General features: G+C 38.1%; 1 protein-coding gene and 1 non-coding gene across 2 annotated transcripts in view; one reads left to right on the top strand and one right to left on the bottom strand.

The window, feature by feature from the left end:
• Positions 1 to 1,061: 1,061 nt before the first annotated feature.
• trnar-ucu (transfer RNA arginine (anticodon UCU)) lies at positions 1,062 to 1,153 on the top strand. Its single transcript is given in 2 exon segments — positions 1,062 to 1,098; positions 1,118 to 1,153. It is a non-coding gene; the product is annotated as a tRNA-Arg (tRNA).
• A 10,837-nt stretch (positions 1,154 to 11,990) lies between these two features.
• The window catches only part of LOC146612969 (receptor-type tyrosine-protein phosphatase N2-like), a 210,293-nt gene continuing 197,007 nt past the window's right edge, over positions 11,991 to 25,276 (bottom strand). Inside the window, exons 21-23 of the mRNA XM_085377709.1 lie at positions 21,370 to 21,434; positions 14,120 to 14,193; positions 11,991 to 12,062 (exon numbers count right to left, since the gene is read on the bottom strand). Of these exons, the coding sequence (XP_085233835.1) occupies positions 11,991 to 12,062; positions 14,120 to 14,193; positions 21,370 to 21,434 (211 nt within the window). The remainder of the gene's footprint in view (positions 12,063 to 14,119; positions 14,194 to 21,369; positions 21,435 to 25,276) is intronic.

Genomic DNA, 25,276 nt, shown 5'->3' with positions numbered 1-25,276 from the left:
AATTCCATCATCTTTGTTGTATCATTATGGTCCAGTGAATATTCTTTCGCTATCCGGTCGTAAAGTCTGACGTCATTAGCCATGTCTGGGCCTAAACTCCGCTGCAGGTCCATATATCAAACGATCACTATGGCATTACTGAGAGTTGAAAAGCTGTCTAAAGTCTTTAATCTTTAATAAAATGATCAGTGTTCTGCTCTACCAGGTGTAACAATTGAGTTTAACATCCAGGCATCCATGAAAACGGAATTTATGACATTTAACGGAGTTAGAAGTTAGCAGGAAGTTAGCTCGCTAGCTTCTATCTAAATACAATATAGCATGTCCTGATTGCGGGGTTTTGGAAACAAATTAAAACGTACAGCTCTGTTATCACTTCCAACATAAATGAAGACAGAAAGCTAAACAGCAGTGACGTTTGTAGGGTTACTGAAGTTTGGCTAGCTGGTATTTAATGATGTGCTACGTGACCGCTAGCGACACAGCTATGTTAGCATAATATAAACAAGCTAACTTTTTTTCCACTTGATAAAAGTTAACGTGAGTGTTCTCGGTGGTCAGGAACAAATGTAATCGCATGGCAGGATGCTGTAAAAGGACCAAACTTCAGCTAGGAGAACAACTGAGATAATCCATCCACAATACGAGGTTAGTCATTCATATACTGCTGCATGGGCTGGGCTGTAGTTACATCATAAGGTTTTAAAAACTGAGCTTAAATAAATGATTAGCGGTAATAAAAGCCGAGGGAGGTCAACAGTGATCACTGACTGTTTTAGGAGCTTTTTGAGATTAAATAGAAGAAAATACATAACATTAAACATGTTAACAACACAAAAGCCATATTAAACGCAGACTACTTTGGACCCGGAAGTAGGATTTGTCACGTCATCACTTAACGACCGGATTAGTCACATAGTGGTCAGAAAATTAGCATATTTTAGTGCAATGGATATAGCTAGCTGCTTTTTTTAAGGCACAGGGATATAGGTTATAGGATTTAGGTTTAAGTTCCAATGCAAGAAGCAACAAAAAATGATTAGGGGATGCAACATATAACAGGCTCTGTGGCGCAATGGATAGCGCATTGGACTTCTAGTGATTCACTTCAGATGTAATTCAAAGGTTGTGGGTTCAAGTCCCACCAGAGTCACTATTTAACTGAGGGACCTACCTGAGGTTCTATCTATAACACAATTACATGACCTTTAATTAGGAAAGAAAAGTCACAGTTTTTCCTTTTGTTTTCTACTGTACCTTTTCTGTTTTCATTACAGAGTGTCCACATACTAATGGATGAACCATTACAGAAACATAAAAAATATTTTGGTAATTACTAATACAGTTACTGTAGCATGAGCCATTGAGTGGTGGTCTAACAAATTTGTTAAGTGTTCAGTTTTGTGACAAGTTAATGCATTGAATTGCACTTTACGCAAGGCTTTAGGGGACAAAATCAAACATAAGCTAAAAGACAGACATTTAACATTGTTACATGCCTGTAGTCTTATAGCATTACATACTGCAAAGGACTGAAGTCTATTGGATTATTCTGCATGTGGATAAAAAACTGTATGTGGATAAATTTTATGAGACCAGCTTGAAATTCACAGTTTCCTTAAATCATAAGAAAAAATACTCAAACTAAGTTTTACATTCATAGGATGGATTAACACTTTTTTTTTTACCCTTGCAAAAGATTTTTGATATCTTCTTACTAATATTACCTTTTGATTAGATTTTCTTAAAGTCTGAATTTGTGAAACAATGCTCTGTCTCTTGGTCCTGCCTTGCCTGTCACACAGCCGTACATGACAGGAACACTAAATCTTGGTCTCACAGGAAGCCCTGAAACATTGGTCACAGTACCCAGAGGTCAAGTCATCATGGGCAGTTAGAAAAGTTATGTGACCTTTATAAAGGTACTTAACCCCAGTGAGTCAGTGGCAGACGCCTGTTAGTGTGGGCAGCTGCTAGGTGGCACATTTTACAGCTGTGTTTTTATGCTTGAGATTTATTTTATGTGGCATCAATAAACCCAATGAAAGAAAAACCAGTTAAAACTGTGTTGAAACACCGAAAATGTGTGTGATTGCCATTTGAGGTGAATCGCTGAGAGGAGTCATTCTGTCCACAACATCTCCTATTGATTACTAAACATAGGATATGCAACTGCAAACTGCTCAGAGACTAATGTACAGACAGGGACAAAAATATTTGTGAACTTGAGTAAGCTCTTTCTGAGTTCTTCTTGCAGGAAGAATAAGAGTTGCCCATTAACAGACAGACAGTGTCACTGCCAACAGCGGCTCTGTGGTTTTACAAATCTGGTTGATGATTTTGAATAGCAACATGACTGCTCGCTTTGAGCACAGAAATGGATCCTCATTCGCTACCAGCAGAATGAATGACAACATTTTTACTTGAGGTGTTGAGGGGACTGATAGCCACAGTGGCATGCTCAGGCATCTTGTTTCGATGTTAAATAAAGTGGTCTACTCAGAGTCTCAACGTATAATGCTGCAGTCTGAGGGGAAAAAAAGTCGAGGCAATTATATTTCTGTCCCTGTTTCACTTCTATTGAAAGTTTCCACAGTAATTTATTTTCTGAATAAGTTCCATGACCTCTCAGGCCTCTAAAAACCTGTTTAAATTCCCCATTGTACAATTTCAAATATGCCTATGTGACAAAAGGAAAATAAACATTCATTTTCTCAGTCCTGAAAACTTAATTTTTACAGCAGTAGCAACAATTGACAAGATGGTAATAAAAAATAATGACAACTTTACAACAATTTTTCAGGGCTTCCTAAACTTCCTGTGCATCAAGGACCAAAATTCAGCAGAAAAAGGAAATGTGCATTAGTTAATTACAGTACCAATGCATCATCTACTCTAAAATGATAATTTATATATTTTTAATAATAGAATTTTTCAGGCTTCTTGTTATTTTTGTATAAACTCCAACAATGAAGTAATCAGAACTGTAGAATAAAATGCTCAACTTCTAAACTTTTGACTAGACTAGAATTTTTTTCAACTTACCTTTTTTTTTTTAGTATTTAATGCTGTTCAAGACACGGTCAGATCAAACCAGACATCTGTAAAGAACAGACTGTGTTATGCAGAGTTATGCAGACTAGCAAAACAGCAACATTCAGTATAGCAACATTATCAATGCAAACTGATTTACTTTCATCTTGATATAACAAATTATATTTTTCTAAATTATAAAGCAATTTACAAAAACAGATTTTTTTTAATAAAATAGAATAATATTTATTGCCAGTCCATCCATTTATCCATTTTGTTTTCACCCAAAATCAGACTGCATGATGATGGACAAAGCAGTAATTCACGGTATTCCAGACATCCTTCCTGATCCCACATTCTAGTTCCTCTTGGGCATCCTAGGGCATTCCCAGCTTGATGAGATATAATGTCTCCAGCAAGTTCTGGGTCTGCCCAGTGATCTCCTCCCAGCTGGATGTGCTTGGAAAACCTCCAAAGAGATGCACGCAAGAAGCATCCTGATTAGACACCTGAACCACCTGAGTTGACTCCTGGAGCATCACAATGAAGCAGCGGCGTTGCTCTTAGCAGCAGCTTTGCTCTTAGCACCATCCAGGAGTCTGAGGTCCAGCCACCATTCACGATTACCAAGATTGTATGGCCACAGGTCTAACTGAAAAAAGGATGGTTTAAAGGGTTTTGATTCTTCCTTGTTGAAAAATTGCTACCTAATTACAGAGGAGGGGTTAGCATCCCTCTGATCCTGGGAAACAGCCACTGGTATAGTCTCGAAGGGTAAATCGGTTCCAGGTGAGGGGACAGACTAAGAAAAAAATCTCTCAATAATTCACAATTCACAGTTTGAGAACCTTGCTGGGTAGCAGGAAGAAATAACCTCCACTGCCATGTAGGCCCATGGGTTGGATACTATGCAGCCTGGGTGGCAGCCAAAAGCAGGGGTCTTGATGTGCCGGTGTCTTTAACAAACTAAGCTTTTAAACACATCTGCATAGAGGGAAGAAAATGGCACAAGATGGAGTAGTTTATATAGACACTCTGCAACACTTGTCAGTCACACTGGTTGCTTCTGTGACTGGTCAGAATGTGTGTTGATTTGAACTGTGTACTATCTCCTTTCCTTTTCATAAAGGACGGTTCAGTGTATCCTGTGTGGTAATGCAGGAACCAATGAGGTATCTTTCCTTTGTATTTGGAGAATTCGAACAGCTCTTACTGTGCCACGGACACAGTACCTCTATTATTTCACTCACTCATTCCTAAGCAAAACTGACTTTTCAAAATGCAATGAAGGCGATGCATAAAGGTGGAGACACAGTGGATATGAACTGACAGGACAAATGATGAAAAATGCCATAAACCAAACCATCATAAGCAATGCTACAGCACAACAAGCATGTGCTGTTTGGGGCTGTATGATGGAGACAATAGCTGGCTCATCTATCTCACATCAATCCCCAACAAAGTCCCCCCATTATCAGTTTTCTTATCTGCTTATCTGACTGGTTGTAAGGAGCCGGAGTCTAACTCTGATGATATCGACTGAGAGGTTGCCAGTTTGTCACAGACAGACAAGTAGTCGTTCTCTGACATTAACACGTATAGTGAATTCATAATCACCAGTCAACCCAACTGGGGCAGTATTCACTGATACCAAAAATCTTTTGGATCTATAGAGCTGGCAGCATATGAATGGAGGTCTCAGGATAATTATGGCATTATTCATTAAACTGTGTGTTCTATTACATATTCTGAATTAGGGTAATAACCTTTAATTCTTATTACAACAATAGCCCTCATTTATCACATAAGATACACTTGGTGTTACTTGGTGTTCAGGATTGAGATCAGTTCAGATTTTGGCAGAATTATGAACAAAAGTCAAAGAAATCAATTCAATAATTAATTAATCAATGAATCTTAATCACTAGTTCTTTTACCCATATAAAACTTTAAAATGTCCACATTATGAGTGAGTCAAAGATCTTGGGCTTCAGGCAAACAAGTGAGGGACGTTCTTTCCTAACCTTTTATTTAACACCAACAACACTTTTTATTACTTTTGGACAACGGAGATGATCTTCTCCATTCAGTTGCTCCCTTTAGGGGTCACCATATCATCTCACAATATCCCTGGCATCCACGCCATCATTCTTACGTCCTCCTGTCATGATCTGGAGTTTGTGACTCCATGTTTATGTTTTAGTAGTTATTATTATTCTGGGTTTTGTTTTCATGTTCCTATGTGTTCCCCAGTCTGTGTGAAGTTTTTGCGTTGTGTCATTGGGTGTATGTGTTTCCTGTTTTATTTTGAAGGTCTGCGTCTTATGTGAGTGTTTTCAGTTTGCCTCCCTAGTCTCGTCACGTTAATCACTCCCAGCTGTGTCCCCCACCTGTGTGTGATCTCCCTGTGTTCTCTGAGTGTTTTTATGTCTTGTCTTCTGTCTTAGTCGTTGCTTGTTCGTCTGTGTTGTTTCCCCTCGGTCTCCCTGCGTCTCTCCGTATGCATTTCCCCGGACCTCCCTGCATCTTCGTTTCTGGTTTGTTTTGTTAGTTTTACCCAGTTTAGGTTTCCGGTTTCATGTTCACCCACCATTGCTGTTTGTACCCACTCCTGTAAATAAATACTCACCTGCACCAGAGCTGCCACCTTTTGGGTCCTTTCTACAACTCCACACGTCTGCCACACCGGACGTGACAATTCCTCCATTATATCTACAAATCTTCTCTCTGATCTTCCACCAGCATCCTCTGTGTTTGTCCAGATCATCTCAGCCTTTCCTCATATGCCTTTATGTCTCCACCCACTCCACTCTGTCACCAGTGCAAACAGGAAGGGGCTCAGAGCTGATTCCTGATCCACTCCCATCTCTAGCTTGAATACACCTGGCACTCATCTATTGTGGTCACCAATGTTCCCTCTAAGCTGCGCGCGTGCGCAATTGCGCACTGCTGGCACGGTCTCTGAGCACAGAAAATCTGCGTTGCGCACAAATTTTTTTAAAATTAAAACTTTAACAATTCTGTTTTGCAGTGTTAGTCAGTAAGTGACTGGCTGGGATTAGAACGATGTCACCTTCTCCCATAGTCCAGCCAATAATGCGATTCGCATTCGTATATACGCAGCTAATCAACACCGTTGACAGGCTATGACAGCGTCCTTATGTGCCGACACCGGTGTTTTAGCTAGCAAAGCGGCGTGGCTGATGTGGAGTGAAGTCACGTTAATGACAACGTTTACAACCATTGGAGATGTGAGCAGGACAGACGGAACAATTGACAGAAAAAGTGTGGACTTTATACCAGTTTTTAAATTGTGTTGATAGGCCACGTAAAACCAGAGTTATGATAAAAATATACGCAATGTTTGGTTTTCTTCCTGAATATTATCGTTGTTTATATTTACTGCGGGAAGAAACGGTAAAAACTGTGTTTTATAAGGAAAACGCTCGAAAGCACTCTCCACCTGTGAGCGAAAACAACGCCAAAAAAACCCCACTCTTTCCTATTGGTGGAAAAATGTACCATGTTGACCAATCAAAAAATTATATGGCAACATGGCATTTAGTTGTTTAGGAAGGGGGGAAGTTTTAGGAGTGACAGCGGTGTTTTGAGATGTGAGAGATTTGCGACGTTTAGCGCAAATCTTGTGATGTTAGTGTGTAGTGTAGTCAATAGTTTTGACTACACTACACACTGTGTCAGAACAATGAGGCGACTACTGAATGTTACAGGTGTTACGGGAGTGATACATCTCCTGTTGTCAGGCCTGCAGGTATCAGGCTGTGGTTCTCCTTTATCTCATAGTAGACATAAACTATTTTTTGGAGTGGCACAAATAATTTGTCTATAAATAGTTGCTGCAAAAAACTTTGTTGTTTGCATAACTCAGTTACTTTTTGAAGAAGTAACTATATAATTAATTGCCCAACATTGGTCATTATTTACTGTACTTTGCAGACAGAGAGTTACAGGACTCTCTCCCAGACCACAGACTCATATTCATAATACAAGTCAGAGCTTTATAAAAAAAAAAAAAGAAGAAAGAAAGAAAGCTGTGTTTTCAAAATTGGAGTTCAGGTTATTTTTACTTCCAATAGTGTTAACATACTACACAGGTCAATGACTAGATTTTACATTTTCATTGTAAGTGGGCTAAAGCAGTTAATTAAAAGTAGTCTAACATAAATGCTGTAATTTGATTATTTTAATAAAACCATGTAACTTGGATCGATTCGATGCTGGCGTGACCACAGTGCACATGTCTGCTGTTGCTCACAGTGGTCCAAGGGACCGCTCAGTGAGTTTGTGTGTTCGCTCAGACACATGAAAAATTAGAGGGAACATTGGTGGTCACCCAGGACACGTGCAGAGAAACATTTCTAATTCCCTGTGTGAACAAATATACTTAGAGCTGTTCTCGTGTTAATGTTGATTCCAAATACATGATAATACTATGTGTGAACAGGCCCTTTGTAGCTACTATCAGGCAAACCAAATCTCAGGGACTAAAATGTGTGCACATGTATTCAAACTGCAAGGTGTCTACAGTAGAAGTTGCCATCTATGAAAAGAAAAACTTAGACGGTCTAAATCTACTCATATGACTCACTATTGAGAGAAAAGCAGCATCTTGCTAAATCGATTTCCCTACTTCCTACTCTCTAAGTCAACACTGCAAGAAAGCAACACAAGCTTATGTACTGAGAACGTTTTCCCCCCCCCACAATCAATAGCAAGCTGCTGTTTCACCTGAATAAGCACTCAAAAAGCTGATCATCCACCCAGCTTCTTATCAGGAGATGCTGGATGAATAATAATGCCAAGTGATGATGACTCTGAATGAAAAATGCGATTCATTTTGGCGTCAAAATGTCTTTGTAATGAGAGATTGTCAACATGAAGGAGATGAGGTTAAAAACAGCTGGACAGGTATTAGGCTTAAAAACAGCTGCACAAAAAACTTATGTTTGAAGGAGTGACAGCGGTTCTTCCACAGTGCTAAGAAAGAAACAGTTAACTGCAGGCATGCGATGAATCAGATGATAAAGGGTGATTTTAAATCGCTCTCTTGATCAAGTGGAAAAAACAGGTGCTTACACTGGGATTTTTTAAAGGTCATGACAGATCAAATATTTGCTTTTGTAGCTTAACTTTTGATTAAAGAGTGCACAGTTTGCATACACACGTCTCCCACAAAATGTCATTATATTATATTTATTTAAGAGTGTGACAAAAATCTATGTTAACCCTATAAACCCTGAACCCTGAAATAATGTCCAGAACATATAGATTTTAAATTTAGATATAATTTTGCATATGTGAATGTAATTTTGTATAATCTTTGTTATATCTGGCATTTTTTTTTGGCAGTTTATTGCTCACAGTTTACCTTAAATAAACAAATGGGAGTTGGGGTTAAAAAAGATACACTTGGTGTTACTGGGTTCTAAAGAAAATCCTCCCTTTTAACCAGAAAACTGGAGATCAGGTCTCAAATGCATATATTTCATTCATTTTCACTCGTTGGCTAACTGTGCCAGAAACGCTCTGTCAAGTTTAGCGAGAAATGTGTAGCTGAGCACAATAGTTTTAAAAGTTAAACCATTTGTGAACTTTGAATGACAGGTCAGTTTTGCCTTTAATTTCCCTTTTTCATTCAAACCAAAGTTAGCAGCTTTTTAATAATATGGCTAATTACAACTTTAATTTGCTAGCCAAACTAGCTGAATGTTAGCTAGTTTGGCTACCTAACGTCCAAGCTAACTCCTTTACTCTGTGGTCACTATAATGCTGCTGCTACTACAACAACTACTTTTACCGATAATAATAATCGAGTGATGGACAAAATACCACACTTCACATGAACTTTTTGCCGAAATATATGTTTTTCTTTTTGTGCAGTGTCAAGCAATATAAACCCACTGCAAAAAAGTTGCACCTTCTCGTATATTAGGTGTTAGTGTTGCTCAAATATCTCACCTGAGGAGAAAAAAATGTAAATGCTGAATGTCAACCTTGAACGCCATCCACTGCAGGACATCACTTTGTGTGCACACACCTAAGGTACCTGATTTAAAATGCAGCTGGTGTTAGCAGCTCTATAAAACACGTTTTACTGCTCACCCCGATGGTAAAAGTTATTGTGTATAATTATGTCAGAAAAGGATAAAAAGAGACCACAGTCACAAGTCGGGATTGCATTACAATACTGCATCGACAACTAGACTTTATTCACAAGTTGTTTACACCAATAGAACAAAATATCTTCTGTTGTGTTTTGGGGTTTATGTACAGTTTTAATGCAACAGACCAGCTATCTATTCATACTTGATGGTGAGTGAGAAAGAAAGAACAGCAGCAGGGAAACTGATTGAGTATCAACATTGCAAAATAAACAAATAAAAATAAAAGCCCATTATAATAAGCTTGATTCAAATATAGTAGAATAAGATCATTTAAAGTGAATGCCAGTTCACTTAATTCCACATTTTTATAATATACCTGACAGTATCCTAAAAAAGGGGGAGAAACAGAATCTCATTTCACATTGAACACATTATTAAAAGCAGCATTTCTCGTAGCACGTTTCAATTTTGTGATGGAAAAATGTAGACCAGCTTGCTGCAGTGTTACATCATATTGTTACTGCACCCGTTTCAGCCCGCTTTAACTATGATCTGCACAGTTTAGAGAAGATAATCCTTGGCTTTTGTACTTTAAGGTCCTTGGAGCATCTTGTTTAATAAAGAGTCTAACACAAAGTTAATAGATACATCAGCAGTTGGCTGGTTGCTTGCAGAGGTTTGTAAAGGTCATTTTGAGGCAAGGAGAACATTACAGCACACATTTGTTGAATAGTCATGCATTAGCAGCATAGTGTATGCAATTCATGTCATCGGTGATTTACAAACAGAATTAGTAGAATTAACTGAATGAAACATTTCAAACTGTCAACCAATTGATTTTGCACGAGCTGGTTTCCCAAAGCCATCTTTAATAATCAGTGTCTTAACTTCAGGCTATTTAGTAGTGGCTTTTGTCTAGCTAAAACCGAAAATGAGCCGACAATCCCAGGACATTCTGTTTAGAAGCCAGGAAAAATAATGATCTCTGAAGTTGTCTGTAACTGGTGGTGGGGCCTTTTCTTGAGAGGCGTGATACTGAAATAAACCTACATACATGGGCTAAAACATAAAAAACAAGAGTTAATGCTGACTGTGCTCTTTTTATTTACAGCAGTACATAAAACATGTTAATTTTAGAATGGTGTTGGGAAAACCAGCTGAGGCGTGTCACTGCAAACTAATTTCCATTGCAATACAGATTTCACTACTGTACATGGACAAATCATCCATTAATGCTACATTAAGAACCTACTATTCAGAAGCAGAGCTATTCCTTTTGGCATGACAATACTTGTCAGAAACATTACCATTTAAAATGACTCCACTCCAGCATTTTGAACTTATAGTTATTTGAAGTAGGTACTTGTGAGAAGACTCTCACAAACTTTTGGCCGAACAGAAACTTCTGCTCCGGCAGAATGTTCTTCAATGTTTATCGCAGCGGTTTTCATTTAGCACAGGCACAGCTAATCTTTAATCCGCAGGTTAATCCACTAGAATGAGGCCATTTTAAAATGAAGCATTACTCCTTATCCTCGTGGCTTTTACCAGTCCATCTACTGAATGTTTTTTTTTTTTTGTTAAGGCAGACATGAGTGTAACTTCACTGACAAGCCACAACATTGTTTTTCCACAAGAAAGAACAATTCAGGTAGAAGAAACACAAAATTGCTTCAACAAAGATGAAGCAAAATCATTTGACCGTATTTCCAGTATTAGCACGTTTTTTTGTTCAACTAAGACAGTTACCGATAATGTGTTAATTTTTGGGTTTCCCCGCTTACTTTTACAAAAGCAAGACTTCGTGGGAGATGGAATCACTCGTGTTTTGCCTAATATCTACCGTACTGACCAACGCTACGTGCTGATGAGTTACAGCATACTGTGACACACTAGCATACTGCATCAAAACATATCAAAAAGCATGGCATTAAATATCAGACACAATATGTGATGATCTGCGTCACAAATGCACCCACTCAGAGACCAATCAGTGGCATCAATTCAGTAAAACTCTCAGGTTTGGCAACTGGCCACGTTGAACATTGCCCAGAAAATCAGAATCAGATATACGATTACATTTTGAGCCATCTTATTTTGATCATTGCCAGCTGATGCCAATGAGATCAATGTTCATCTATAAACAAAAATTATGATAATTAGACACTTAACAGAATACAGATGAATTTGAAAAATCGCTTAAAAGGCGTTTAAATGCGGCAAAATGTTACTTTGGAAAACAGGCTGCTTGGATCATCACAACAGAAGGAAGGTCTGTCTATGTACAGGATAGTTTCAATGGTTTCCTGGCACAACGTTGACTGAGATCGAATGGGAGATGTTAAGAATTGCAAGGAACGGCTGCACATGGAAGGGAGAGGGGTCACAAGGAGGAAAGACGAGACATGCGGAAATGAGAAAATGGGATAAAAGATGAGAAAAAACAACTGATGACAAGATAGGGTGAGAAATAGGAAATTTGACTGCAGGAAATAATAGAAGCGATAAATGGTAAAAACATGGGTAAATATTAGACATGAAAAGGGCATGGGAGTAGCAAGGAGTGTGAAAACAAAATGAAAGTAGAAGACAGTGGAGAGAGGAGGAAAATGAAGAAGGAGTGGAGAAAAAGAAGAAAGGCAGACAGGAAAACACAGATTAAGTGAAGTGTCAGAAGGAGGAGAAACAAGAGACGGAAATGACAGATGAGAAGCACGAGAGGGGAAAGAACATAAATAACAGGGTAAAAAATTTAGGAGACGGGAGAAAGACAAAATAGGAAACAATATAGGAGAAGATCCTTGGGATGAGGAGTAGAGAAGGTGTTGTTTTCTACTGTGGAAGAGCTTTCAGGATGGCATTCACCTCCTCAGCAACGGCTGTCAATGCGAACTCAAACTGATCCTGCAGACAGACAAAAAAGAGAAAGAAAGTTAAAAGTTTATACATGCAAGAACAAAAAGATTACTAAGTGTTTGATTTCAGCGATACATGCTACTTTGCATTTACCCTTCAAAAATCCTTAATATTGCATCAGTTTGCGGAGATTATGATGCTGAACAAAATGTGGAAGTACCCAACTTTTATTTCCCACAGACCTTTTTGTCTGTGATCATAGAAAAGCCTGTGAAAAAATCCCACTGGCTTTGTGGCAAAGGGAGACTCTAGCTTCATGGCCGTGAAGTTTAGATGGCCATGCTTATGTTAGAGAACTGTTATGTTGTTTTGAAACACTTATTTATACTCGTGCGTGATCAAAACATGGTTGACCTATGAGTACTTTATCCTCACAGTAAGAAGTAGATTAAAGGCACAAACAGCAGATCAAATTCAGAAATGAAATCAGAGTGCTGAGGCTGGGTCTCCTGACCACAAAGGGAATCAATGTGTGAGGAGTGCAGGGAGAGTGCTGTGACAGCAGTTCAGTCAGGATACATGCTTTAATAAAACCTGGATCAATACCATGGATGTTTTACACACATCCTGGGTTTCCTTTCTAATTAAGTTCACAGATCAGCCGGTAATTGTTTCCAGACCAGCCGGAGTCATTCAGTGTACAGTGTGATGACGATATACTTGGTTGTAGGTCTCTGAGGCAGTGAACAAATGTATTTTAGAATATGAGTCTTTTTAATAATTTGTTTGAGGACTTTTTCCCCCAAAAAATACTTACAAAACTTTATTCCCTTTATTCCCTAAACACTTAACCAAAATGGAATAGAACCACCTTTTTTGCAAATTCTTATTCTCGATCATTCACTTCATATAACCAGAAAGCCTCCACTACAAGTTCTGATTAGGACAACCTGGGACAGGTTATCAGCACCTATTTGAACTCTATACATATTCCTCTGTGATTTGACCTGATTTTCCCATAATCCCTTTCAGAAATCGATTCATCTGAGCTGAAGCAGTGGAGCCAGTCCCCAAAACTCTCAAATCTAGTCTCTCTCACAATAGGGCATAGAGATTATCATCTCAGCAAAGACTTTTAGACAAAGTGAAGTTTTGATGGGAGTGTGATCGATTGTTAGAAAGACAGTTCTGGGGCATTAAGGTGATCTAAGAATGTCAAGTTGACATTTTGAGTTTACCATGGCAATCCTTCGTGTAACCTTTCTACCCAAATTCATGTGACAGCACAGATGGATTGTTCGTTTTTTTGATAGAGATGCTGAGAATGACCTTACTTACATTATATGCTGATGGAAATAAAAGTAGCCTTCCACAGTAGCAACCTTAAATGTAATTACTGCAAATCAGCCTGTATATGCAAAACATTCTCACTGTCATTCTCGGATACTTAGGACTTCTTGGAGTCACATTTTAATCCTACTATGGTTTCGATTTCCAACATGCAGCATAACGGAGCTCATGTTGTAGATTAGCATCTTGATGGGTCACACAGTGGAGCAGATCTAAGTCACTGGGTGTGTTGCATAGGTTCATGGTGAACATCTTTCATTGATGAACCAAGATTTGAAACAGCGAAATATTATAGTGTCTGACTCATTCCAATGTAGCTGAAGTGAGATCCATCCATAGCTATCACAACTTATTATATTCCCCCATGTAATTTGACTGCTGGTACAAAAGCAAAATAATACAGACAAATCTGAGAAAAGCTTTAAATATTTTTTTGATACTTTAATGTTCCTGATGATGCACTGTGTGAGAAGTGCTGTTCATGCACTAGTGTGCAGTCACTACCATACATTTTAAATCTAATAAATATATATATTTTTTCTGCTCATATACATCTTGTTCCTTGATAAATGTTGGCGAAGGTCCTTTCTCCTTCAAGGACCTGCACTTTTATTTATATTTGAGGATTTGTTGAAGTTTGTGAAATTACGTTAAGCAGGATTTTTAAATGTAAAAACAAAAAAAGTCATCTGTTCACACTGTTCCATAAATCAAACAAAATCTGCACAAACAAACAGGATTCAGGTGTGTGTTACCTTAGTCTGAACCATTCCTGGCCTCTGGTCCCGCAGGTGCTCCAGAGTCGCTGCAATATCAATCTCCTTGGCACCTGCCATACACACACACACACACACACACACACACACACACACACACACACACAAATGATGTTGGATTGTGTTCAAGGCACCACCAAGATAATCCAGCTAACATCACTCAATCTGCTCTTTTAAACCAACTCCCATTAGAACAGCAAAGGCGATTACATTCATCCTCTTAGCACAAACACACACACTCTGACTCTAGAAAACAGTGATGGTCTTTAGTTGAAATGAAAAAAAGATGAAGAGGCCAAAGGAGCTGGTGCAGAGGACTTTGTGAGGGAAATCACAGGAACACATGTTTGCTACATTTTCTAAAGAAACCTGAGTCAATCTGAAAGCTCCTTGTTAGTCTTTGGTTGTTCTTAGCCTTTCATGAAGGTTGCCCACCAGAGCTCTCTCAGCCACTGCCAAAAGCTGACGTGTGTTTGTCTGTGTGTGTATTGCCCGTCAGTCTGTCTGTATGCCAGACTGGGATAATGTCCCACAGCTGACAAAAGTGTGGCTGGCTGCAGTCAGCTCAATGACCTCAGGCCAAATGCTGGTCAGATTATCAGAGACTGTGATACATTACAAACATATTATAATCCTTTTGGAGTCAAACACAAGGAGGCATATACGTATCTGACGTGTATAATCTTATGTGACCATAATTGAAAAACTAGATTTCTCCAGTTTCAGCACTTAAGCCTTGATAAGCCAATTCTAGCCTTTATAGACAAAAGTCTTTCACGTCTTTGAAAAGTAACAATAAAAACGACAGTTTGAATGTTTTCTTTTTAAATTTGTCTTAATAGTGTTTTTAGTTAAGCACTATTTAGACGAGCTACTTGGAATTGATTGGATCAATACATAATACAATATTACAATTAACAAGACTTTATTTAAAAAATGGTTTGCTTCTGTTTCTCAGTGTGGAAATGGACAAAACTATGGGGTCACAACTTTTACTCCTTCAGTTCAGGTGTTTTCAGTCCCACTGCCACAGGTGAACAAAATCAATCAAGCTATACAAATGTTTGTGAAAAAAACTGGTTGTTTTAAAGAGCAATCCAAGGGTAACAGCAATCTACCGGTGCAACACGTCAGTTTGTGCACTTTCTCCCTCCTAGATATTGCACAAACAACTAAGTTTTACTACAGTGACTGCTACTATTAAAGTGACAGACAACATCAAGTTAATGCATAAAAGTTGCCAGTGCTTTGCAGAGTTTGAAAACCTTCTCTGACATCAACAACAGCACAAAGATTGTGCGCCCAGAGCTTCAATGGGATGGGTTTCCATGGCCGAGCAGCTGCCGCAGGCGTGCTTATTGTCCACAAACTGCATTATATCAAGTTTCTAGAATTTCTTTTTTATCGCCACTATGAAAATCTTTTGATGTTATTTATGATTTTTATTTTTTCTGTCTTTCCAAAATACATCACTAAGGTTACGTTTACCTTTAAATACAATAATCTTCCTCAGTATATCAAATACTTGAGTACTACTACTAATAGTTTCAGCTTGTATGACCCATCTGCTACTCAGTTTTACTTAATATTGCTGTTGGACTGTGTGGCATGAAAATTGTGTAAAATTTGGGATGAAAACAAACAAAGGTAAGAAGAATCCATTCAGAAGGCCAGATAATACTTTGTAAAAACGCTAGCATTGTAATTATTTTTGCTGATGAATTAACAAATAACAAAAGACATTCATGGAATTGCTCTTAATGCACTTATCAAAAATAAAAAAAACCCCAAAAGGATATTAAAACATTTTTTTCTCAGAAAAATCTCTATTATATGTTAATGTAGCTTTTTAAATACCATTTCTGCAACAAATGAAGTGTAAGCTACTTTTAAAAGACTCATTGTACTTATAACGGTCTTACGGCCGCCCTGTGATGTCAATGGAGCATAACCAAAAATTGCAGGTACCCACGCATTATTTGAGAAAAGAATCAAAGAGACATAAAACACAAGAGATGATTCATAAAGTCAGAGGGAAAAATAGATGTTAAGGGGGGAGGAAGACATGTCGCAGAAATAGAGAAATTGTTCTGGGAGAGAAAAGGGACAAGAGAGAGAGAGGTGGGAGCAACAATTAAATTCAGAAAGAACAAAAGACAGAAAAAACATTTAATTTGTTTTCTGTCCTTCCGTTTCTCTCCCCCACCTTCTCCTCCTCTATCCAAATTCTGAGGAAACAAAAAGCGCAAGAATTACTTTTTCTTGTTGTGACACATAATAACACTCCTTTTTCTTGCCTGCATGAAGAGGAAAATGAATGGTGGGAGAACCGCTCATTCACACCATTTTCTCTTTCTGTTTCACAGGTTTTGTGAGCTTTTTCCCCCCCTTTTCACAACACAATAGACTCCCTTCTAGCCAGAAAAGCTTCAGCAGACTACTCACTGCTTTAGTTTTTCTTTTTTGAGAGGAAGGACTTAACAAACCAAGGGCTATTGTGAAGATTCTGATAAAACTCAAAATGGACGGTATTAAGAAAAAATGCCTAATTCGGGCTTTCCCTTGAAGGAGATGGTGGAAGCATGAAAAAAGCGGGACTAGTATAAAAACCTCTGCCTCATTTTGAGATTCCCTCTTCTGTAAGACCGCTTTGGGGTGGAGGTCGAGGAGTAGGACTTAGGAGGGTAGAGGGGGGTGTGCTATAGATGAGAAGGAGGAGAGAAAGCCTGGAAAAAAAAGAAAAAGAAAGAAAGACACGCAGCCCTTGAGGAGGCCACGAAAACCCCAAAGCCGAGGGCTGGGTTGACCAGCTGGACCTGAAGAAAAAAAGTGCAGAAAGAAATGGTGCAGTGCTGAAAAGCTCTCTGGTATTCACTGTGTTTTGATAGATTCTTAAGATGAAGAGAAAGGTGATGGGTGGTGGTTAGAAACAGGAGAGAAGTAAGGGCGCATTTTGGAAAAGTTGAAGGGAAAAAAAACGTGAGAACCACCTCAACCCTGCTACATCGCTATAATTCTTGAGGAAATTTGCAATTCCTTGGGAAAAAACTGTTGGAATCTATTAGGAAAGAGGGGCAGGAGGAGGAGGGAGTGTGAAGGAAACTGGGGTTATTCTGTCTCTGAGAGGATGGAAGAAGAGGAGGAGGCAGTGAGAAATTTCTTTGATCAGGATGGAGAAAACCTGCAAACCCAAAGGCTTTAAGGTTCTCAGGACAAAAAAGGAGGAAAGTAGAGCTGAGAAAGTGATGTACGAGAGGGCAACTAGATTTTTCAGGTATTTCGTTTTAAATACAAACCTATATTATCGTCTTTTCAACAGGGCACTTTACAATCATCTATTTAATCCTTAAGCACTTGCAAACATACAGTGGCTTAAACGGAGGAAGACAAATCTTATAATCTACAGACATCAGCCAGGTCAAATCGTTTAAAACTTTATTTGAGATGATACGTTTTTGTAGACGATTGTTGCTTTTCACTGTTACAAAGCAATGGCAGCACCTTTAATTTTATACATTAGTATTTGTTGCCTGTGATTTTGTATAATTTAGTTAGTTAATTTTGGTAATGAGCACGTTTCCAGTTTAACTAATTGTAGACACACGTACAATGCTGAGCTGTAAAATGAGGATAAGTAGGGGATAAGTACATCATAAAGAAATAGCATACAAGCAAAAGCCAAAGCAAAACTCCTAATTAAAGCTGCAATAACTGATTTAATTATAACTTCATAGCAAAACTAATGTATGAGCATTAGCTCCGTCTTGGTCTCAACCAAATTCGGAGGAAAATATCTGCTTGCTACAACTGAAACTTTGCCTTTTTGTTATGCAGTTGTCTGGGTGATGAATACAGAGAGTAAACCAAAGAGGTTACAACGATTGGCTGGAAGACCAAAGCACTAAACTCATGAGTTAATACTCTATTTGGCCTTTTTAGGCACCCGTTTCATGTTAATCTTTTCCAGATGAATAACTTTAATTACTCTGCACATTAAAATCTTCATTTTATGCACTGTAGTTTATAAAAATCTAACATGTTAGAAGACGATCACGTGGTTTGTATATGGGATATAAACACCTAGGATATGGTAATGCAGTACTACAGTACGTATATAAGTACTCAAGTGAACATACCTCAAATTTGTCCCAAAAAGATAAAGTACGGAGCAAAGAAATTTATCTTTTTAAATGAGAAATTTAAAGATAATAGTGACAGACTGGTCGGTTGGCACAGCTCAGACCAAGTGAGAGTCTTCTACCTTTGCTTCTGCTGATTTTCATGTTTTACCTCGAAGGATTACACGCTCCTGTATGGGTTCAGCAGATTTCACAACTCCCCCAGTTTATGAAACATCTTCAGAGGCAATAAAATAAAGTAAAAACATAAAGTGCTGTCAAAATCCTATTTTTCTGCTAACATAAACACTCTACCTAACACAGATTTCACACCGTTTTATCAATGGTGAAATCCACTTTGATCCTCACAATAAAACCTCTCTAGCATTTCCTGACCACGGTCCGATTACATCACTCAAAGAAAAGATGATTTTCTTTTCAAAAAGATAAAAAAAATATTTTGTTTATTAATATCTCAGTGAGGACGGGGAGGGTTAGGCCTCGTTTTAGGGCCTTTATCTGGCTTATTCACAAAGTGGAGCAAACAAACATGAAGAGCCTTAATAAACGTGAAGCTTTACCAGCTTGAAACAGCTGGGTGATGAACAGACGTGATGATACTTTCATGTAGGAGACTATGGTTCTACTCCTGTTTGTGCTCATCATTAATTTTTTATTTTTTAATTATTTTTAAGATGTGCTGCAACAAAAAACATTTTCAATCTCAATTGCTAATTTGCTTTTTATAACAAATAATCCTTTCTGTCATCGTTGTATTTTTACTCAGTTGTATATAGTATTTGTATTTGTATTCTATTTTTATCTTATTGTATATTTATTTTATTTTATTCTACTGTATATAGTATTTTATTTTATTCTATTCTGTACAGTTGTGTACTGTATTTATTCTTATTGTATTCTAATTTTTGCCTCATAACTTTTGCACTGTCCACTTCCTGCTGTGACAAAACAAATTTCCCACGTGTGGGACTAATAAAGGTTATCTTATCTTATCTTATCTTATCTTAAATTCATGAAGAATGTGTGTTTTTTTTAATGACTCATGCTTTTACAATTTATCAGGGGTTAAGGCTAGAAATTATTAAAAGCTTTGAGTCACTTTCGGTGACAGGTAGGCGTCGCCTAAATACTGTACCTGTCTGTTAGGCTTCACCTGACCTGGTTCAAGTGTCGACTGTGTTTGTGCAGCTGCATTTTAAGTATGTTTTTTTAGCAGCATCTGTGTGATGCATTCACACAACGCATGGATGCAAGCTAGTTAGCTTGGAAAGGTCAAAGGTCACAAAGCTAAAGTTGAGATCAGTCCACATAGCTATGGTAATCCATTATATAAAGACTAATAATAATAGAATAAAAGTGAAATTAAGTTGTATTTAAGTTGTAAAATCTAATGGCAGCAAAGGACAACTTTTTGCATGTTTCACATTCTCATATATATTTTCAGTGTAGTGTTAATGGAAACTTTTGACCCACAGCTAATGTGTTAATTCGATGTCAAGCAGGAAAATGCTCATTGCTCTAATTTGCTGCCACAGTAGCCTCGGCTACACTTCACATCATTTGAAATCTCCTCCATTACTTAGCAAAGAAAAGAAAACAGTTTTCCTTAGTTTTCCTCTTCTGATATCTATGTACTCTCCCTGCTGTCTGTCAAAAAATATATTTTGTTTAAAAATATCCAAGGCAAAAGTTACTTGTTATGAGATGAATTAATTTCATGTTGCTTCAATGGCCAATTAGGTTTTTATAGACAAGTTTGGAATGGGAAGGATTTGGGAAGGAGATAAAAGGACATGGAGGACTTTCCCCCTCGCATCCACCAACTCCCGCCCATTCCTCCCGGCCCCTTGGTGCTTGGGAGGGGCCCCATCACAGTGTGACAGCCTGGGAAATGGCCACTGAAGCCCAAACTGACCCTTTGATCTGGAATTAAAGACCCAGGAGCTCGTTCTGCTACAGCAGCACCACCACAGGACAAACGCACACTTACAAAGAAAGATACGCACACATACACACAAATATCCAATCAGTAGAAACAGTGGATTGATCACCTTCTGTCTTTACATCGTGTAACCGAAACATGAGGAATCAATTTTTAGAAAGACTTTACTGACACACACTAAACATCTGCCTTATTAACACCATCTACCTTTTCAAAGTTCTTCTAACATGAAGCCCACACTCAATTAGAGACTTTTAATTTGAAAGACATGAGACTAGTCAGATGTGTAATTACAGGCTCAGGCTTATAAACAAATCGAACCACATGAATGGAGGAAGTAAAAGGAAGTTGGTTTGTTAAAAACAAATCAAAATATTTTGTAAATAAAATACAATCAACCTGAACTTCAGTAAAGGAGACTTCACTTAACATGATATCAAGAACCGTCACTGCCCCTTAAAATATTCAGTCTCTTACATAATTACTCGCTGTGTTATTATATCATACTGTAATTATAGTAATTATCAAGCACTTATAATGTGCTTAAAATCCACTGGCTGTGAGTCCTGATGGCACTTCAAATAAACAATTCATGGTCAGTTCAGGTTAATTACCAACAGCCTGCACACTAATTTTACATCTCCACTTCTTTTTAGCTCGTTTCTGTCACCACGTCATGAAAATCACACTTGCTCTCTGTCTGGATTTTACTGAGTTTAATTTTGTTTTGTTGGCAAGACAGGAGAAAAACAAGCTGCAGCATGGTGCCAGAGCAGCGGAGCATCCACTGAGATAATGAAACAGATATTCATTTGCAGTAATTAAGCAAAAGCTAATAAAAAATAACTAATAATATATTTTAAAAATCAGCTTGTTTTCTCTGGCTCAGAGGCAGAAAGTAAGAGTGATCGAGTGTGCTAATGGAAAATGTCATTGTTCGTAGCTACTCATCACTGTAATGATCTAATTAAATGTCATTATTTTCAATGCAATCATCCAACTTTGCAAAAAGCAATAACTTTGATGATAGCGGGAATAATTTGACAGCCGTGCTTTTTATTTCTCCAGTCACAACAGGGAGGGCAAACTGAGCACCTTCTCCACACGGGCGAAAAGGAAGGGCGGGGAAAAGGATAGGGAACACCTACCTTTAGCCATCTTGTTGAGGACCATGTCGATCAGGATGTAGGTCCCAGTTCTTCCAGCACCATCGCTGCTCAGATGGATGAGAGAGAGAGTAGGATATGAGGGAGAGAGAGAAAAAGGGAGAATGCAAGAGGATGAGAGACAGATGGAGAAGCATTAATTAAATTTGTCTGATAACGTCATATCGTCGCTTATCGCCAATTAAGCAATTTTCTAATTCCTGTCACTTGATGTTTTTAATTATACTTCTACATTAATTTCCATAATGTTCATTTACATCATTACTCTGTTGCTATGTGATGTCATACGTATACGGATGTGGAAAATGCACAAAGTGTAACATTAATACGAGTGAATAAAAGGAATAAAAATCTTTTACAGGTACACTAAATGTTCCTGTTAATGCCCAAAAAGCAATACTGCATTAATACAGTTATGTACTGATTAGGTAAAAATGTGAGCGGCTGAGTGTGAGAGCTGATTAGAGATAATTACACATTCACAATCAGCTCTTCCACCGTGTCGACTTCTTCAAGTTCAGACAAGGAGGACTAAATGTTCTTTCAGTGTCTCATACAATTTTAAATAACATATAACCCAGGAAAAAAATATTACACTGAAATGTTTATAGCATAAGATCACTTGGCAGGACTGCTGGCAAGCTTGCAAAGCCGAGTAACACCTTCAGGTTTACAGTTGCTATATTTATTTTGTATCCTCTGCCATGTTCATGTTATTGTCTTTCTTTGTTTTTCCTCTGGAGTGAAGACAGACGCGACCCAACTCCAGTGTTAAGCGAGCGAGCATCAATCAGAAAGATTTAATACGTCGAGGTTTACGAGTCTTCTAATGCCATTTCAGGGGGATAAGCAACTTCAAACGTGTACAATTATGGAAACGAGAGACTGAGAGGTTCTTTTTAAAACATCAAAAAATGTAAACCTGTTTTTAGAGACATAGGAGCAAATGTATGTTTGTCTATTCTGAAATAAACACACTGAACACAGTGTGCAGAAACTGAATTACGCTCTGCTTTGTATGTGGAGGGAATATTTTCTATCCAAGATTTATTTCAAGTGTTGAAAATTGATGTCTGCACCCCTACCAGTCTATTTCATGCGCTGGTGTGTGCACGTGTATGTGTGTGTGTGTATGTGTGTGTGTGTGTGCATGCTGGCATGGGTCCATACTTTCTGAATATTTCATTTTCACTGGGACCTTTATTTTCTGCAGTAATTGAGAAGTGCCACTGCAGCCTGCGAGTGTGTATGTGCCTATTCTACAGAGATGCTCTGATCTTACACACTAGATTTGCACGTGTTCATGTGTGTGTTATACAGGTTATTACGGTGTGATTATAGCTCTATCGTATCACTGCACCTTGCCAGGATCATTACAAAGTGATCAAAGATATGTGATGTGTGTGTGTGTCAGCACACGCCTGAGGGCTGTGAGTAAACATGTCAAGATGTCTGCTGCCTTCTCTGACTCTGTTTAAAGTGATAGACATGGAAAGAGGCAAGGAGGAAGGGAAAGAGAAAGATGAAATAGAAAAATACACAGTGGATGGAAAAAAGAGAGAACGCTGCTGTGTGATTATTGAATTTCTGCATCTGCGCTCTTCAGTGTGCTCACTCCTCACTCTGACTGCTTCACTCTGCCCTCTGCATGCATTACAGTGATAAATGGCTGTGCACAGTTGACTTTGACAAAATCATTTGGAGGCTCTAAGTGAAAGTCTCTACAGCATGAACATCAAAGTTTATCAGTCTCTATATTATCGCAGCCTTAGATATGTTTGGCTGCTTGAGTTTAGGAATGTACTTGGACCGGTCCAAATCGAGGTTAGAATCTTGTCTTCATAAGCATCTAAATGCATTCGAAGCGCATTAATCACTGGAAAACTTCACTGCCACTCAAACCTTACCACCCAGAAAATATCCAGCATAAAAAGCGTCAGCTCTCCAACTGTAAGAAATATTCCCCAGCTTTCCACCCAGATTTTCTCCTCCTGCTGAATAGATGATCCGCTCTAACGCTTGCTTTTATTAAAACTTTCGGCATCTCTGAAGAACATTTTTAATTTGTGGTACCTCTAAAAGCTGGCATTACAGAAACTCTCAAAATGAGTACATAATCAATGCAAACTTCACTTTGATCTTTTTATCATGATCTCTTTTTATAAAGGCACTTTTCTAAATACGCAGAGTGCTTCACACTGGGAAGCAAACCCATAACATGCAGATTTTAATAAAGCAGAGAAATGTTTATCATCTGCTTGTCAGTTTCAAAAACTGGAAGTTCAAAAAACGCAATATTTCCTTTCCTTTCATTAAAGTTGATTCAGCACATCATATACTAAAGGAGGTAACAAAGGAGACACTGAAGCACCTTTCCTCTGTATTTAGGGAATTCAACCCACTCTTGTTATGGCTGCCACACAGATACAGATGGGTCACTTCACTCAGTGAGGAGCCTTCTTAAGTAAAACTGTTGATTTGTGCAATTTCCAAAAATCAGTCGGTTTGGCAAAAGGTCTGAAACCAAAACCTGTGCACTTCATAGGAGAAATAAACTTCTATGATAAGATGTAAATAAAGTCATACCGGCTCCAAGAAATGTAAATTAATAAGTGCTTCAATATTTTTGTAGAGCGTCTGCTTCGTTTTATTTCTCCTGTGTGGCTACAGCCACATTTAAAGTCTCCTGCTCTTTATATGTTGAGAACTTTTTAGTGTAATGATTGATTAGACTTCTGGTGTCACTGTGAACTTTATCATTTCAGCAGGGAGGGGAAATCAATACGCAGAAAGAATCCATATTTTTAAAAAAAACCAACATTGCAGATTTTTTCCTGCTGTGCTGGTGTGAAACCTGTTTTTATCACATAAGTAAATTTCTCCTGCCAGTCAGCTCTAATGAAGACAGTTTGTCTGGATGCTGAGGTCAGAGATGTCGAGCAGCGTCGGTGCAGACTGGATGAATCAAACACTTCACCCACACATTTCACTTTTAATGTGGTGGGTTTTTTTTCACTCAAATCACAGGGAACATCTGACTCGTTACCTTACCTACTATGTTTAAGATATTTACTTCCTTTGTTACCATAGTCACATCGTTACATTTAGGCTCACTTGTGCTGCAACATGCAACACAATAATTATGTGTGCAATGGTTTTATCTATGCAAACTTTAATATCATACTGACCAAAAATGAATAAACACCTCCAACTGTGCTTCACATTCTCCCGCCTACTGAGGATTTAAGTGATACCAAACTAACGTGAAAACACTGCAGCCTTCAAGCACATTAAAAAGTAAGGAAAGTTACCCTTGTGGGTAACAAAGTTCATCTTGTGTTAAGCAGTGCAGGCGGTGACAGGCTGACTTGGTAAATTAAAAATATTGAAAAAATTTATTTTGTCTTTAATTGTGTTTGTAAGCACAAATTATTAATTTCTTTTGTCAGGATAATTTTTAGACTAATGAATTTACCACCATAATTATGTTGCTTATTAACTTCAAACAGGAATGATGCATATCAACCTCTGTGCTCACCATAGCTGCGTGTACTTGTCCTACAAACCCTAATAGCAGCTTTTTCATGTACTCGCTGCATACATGTATAATGAAGCTCATATGTCCCAAGAACACTGAACAGATTGAGTGAGATTTTGTGGGTGCTCATATTTATTTCAGAAAGAGAATCAGACATGCACGTGGCATAAGTGACATAAGTATTTGTGTTTTGCATTGCAATTTTAATTTCTTATTTTTACTACTGTCATAATACATTGCATAAAGTTTCTTTTTAGTTTTATTAGCTTACTGTAATGACATACATGTACAGTAAAATGGCACCACAGTGGCATTGTTAGATGATTTGGGAGGAGAATAAATCAAATTGTC

Source organism: Diplotaxodon limnothrissa, linkage group LG18, assembly GCF_057381915.1.
Source record: "Diplotaxodon limnothrissa isolate DT_005_m linkage group LG18, D_limnothrissa_male_GT1.1, whole genome shotgun sequence".
Classification (NCBI taxonomy): domain Eukaryota; kingdom Metazoa; phylum Chordata; class Actinopteri; order Cichliformes; family Cichlidae; genus Diplotaxodon; species Diplotaxodon limnothrissa.
This window is presented reverse-complemented; position numbering and strand designations above follow the sequence as displayed.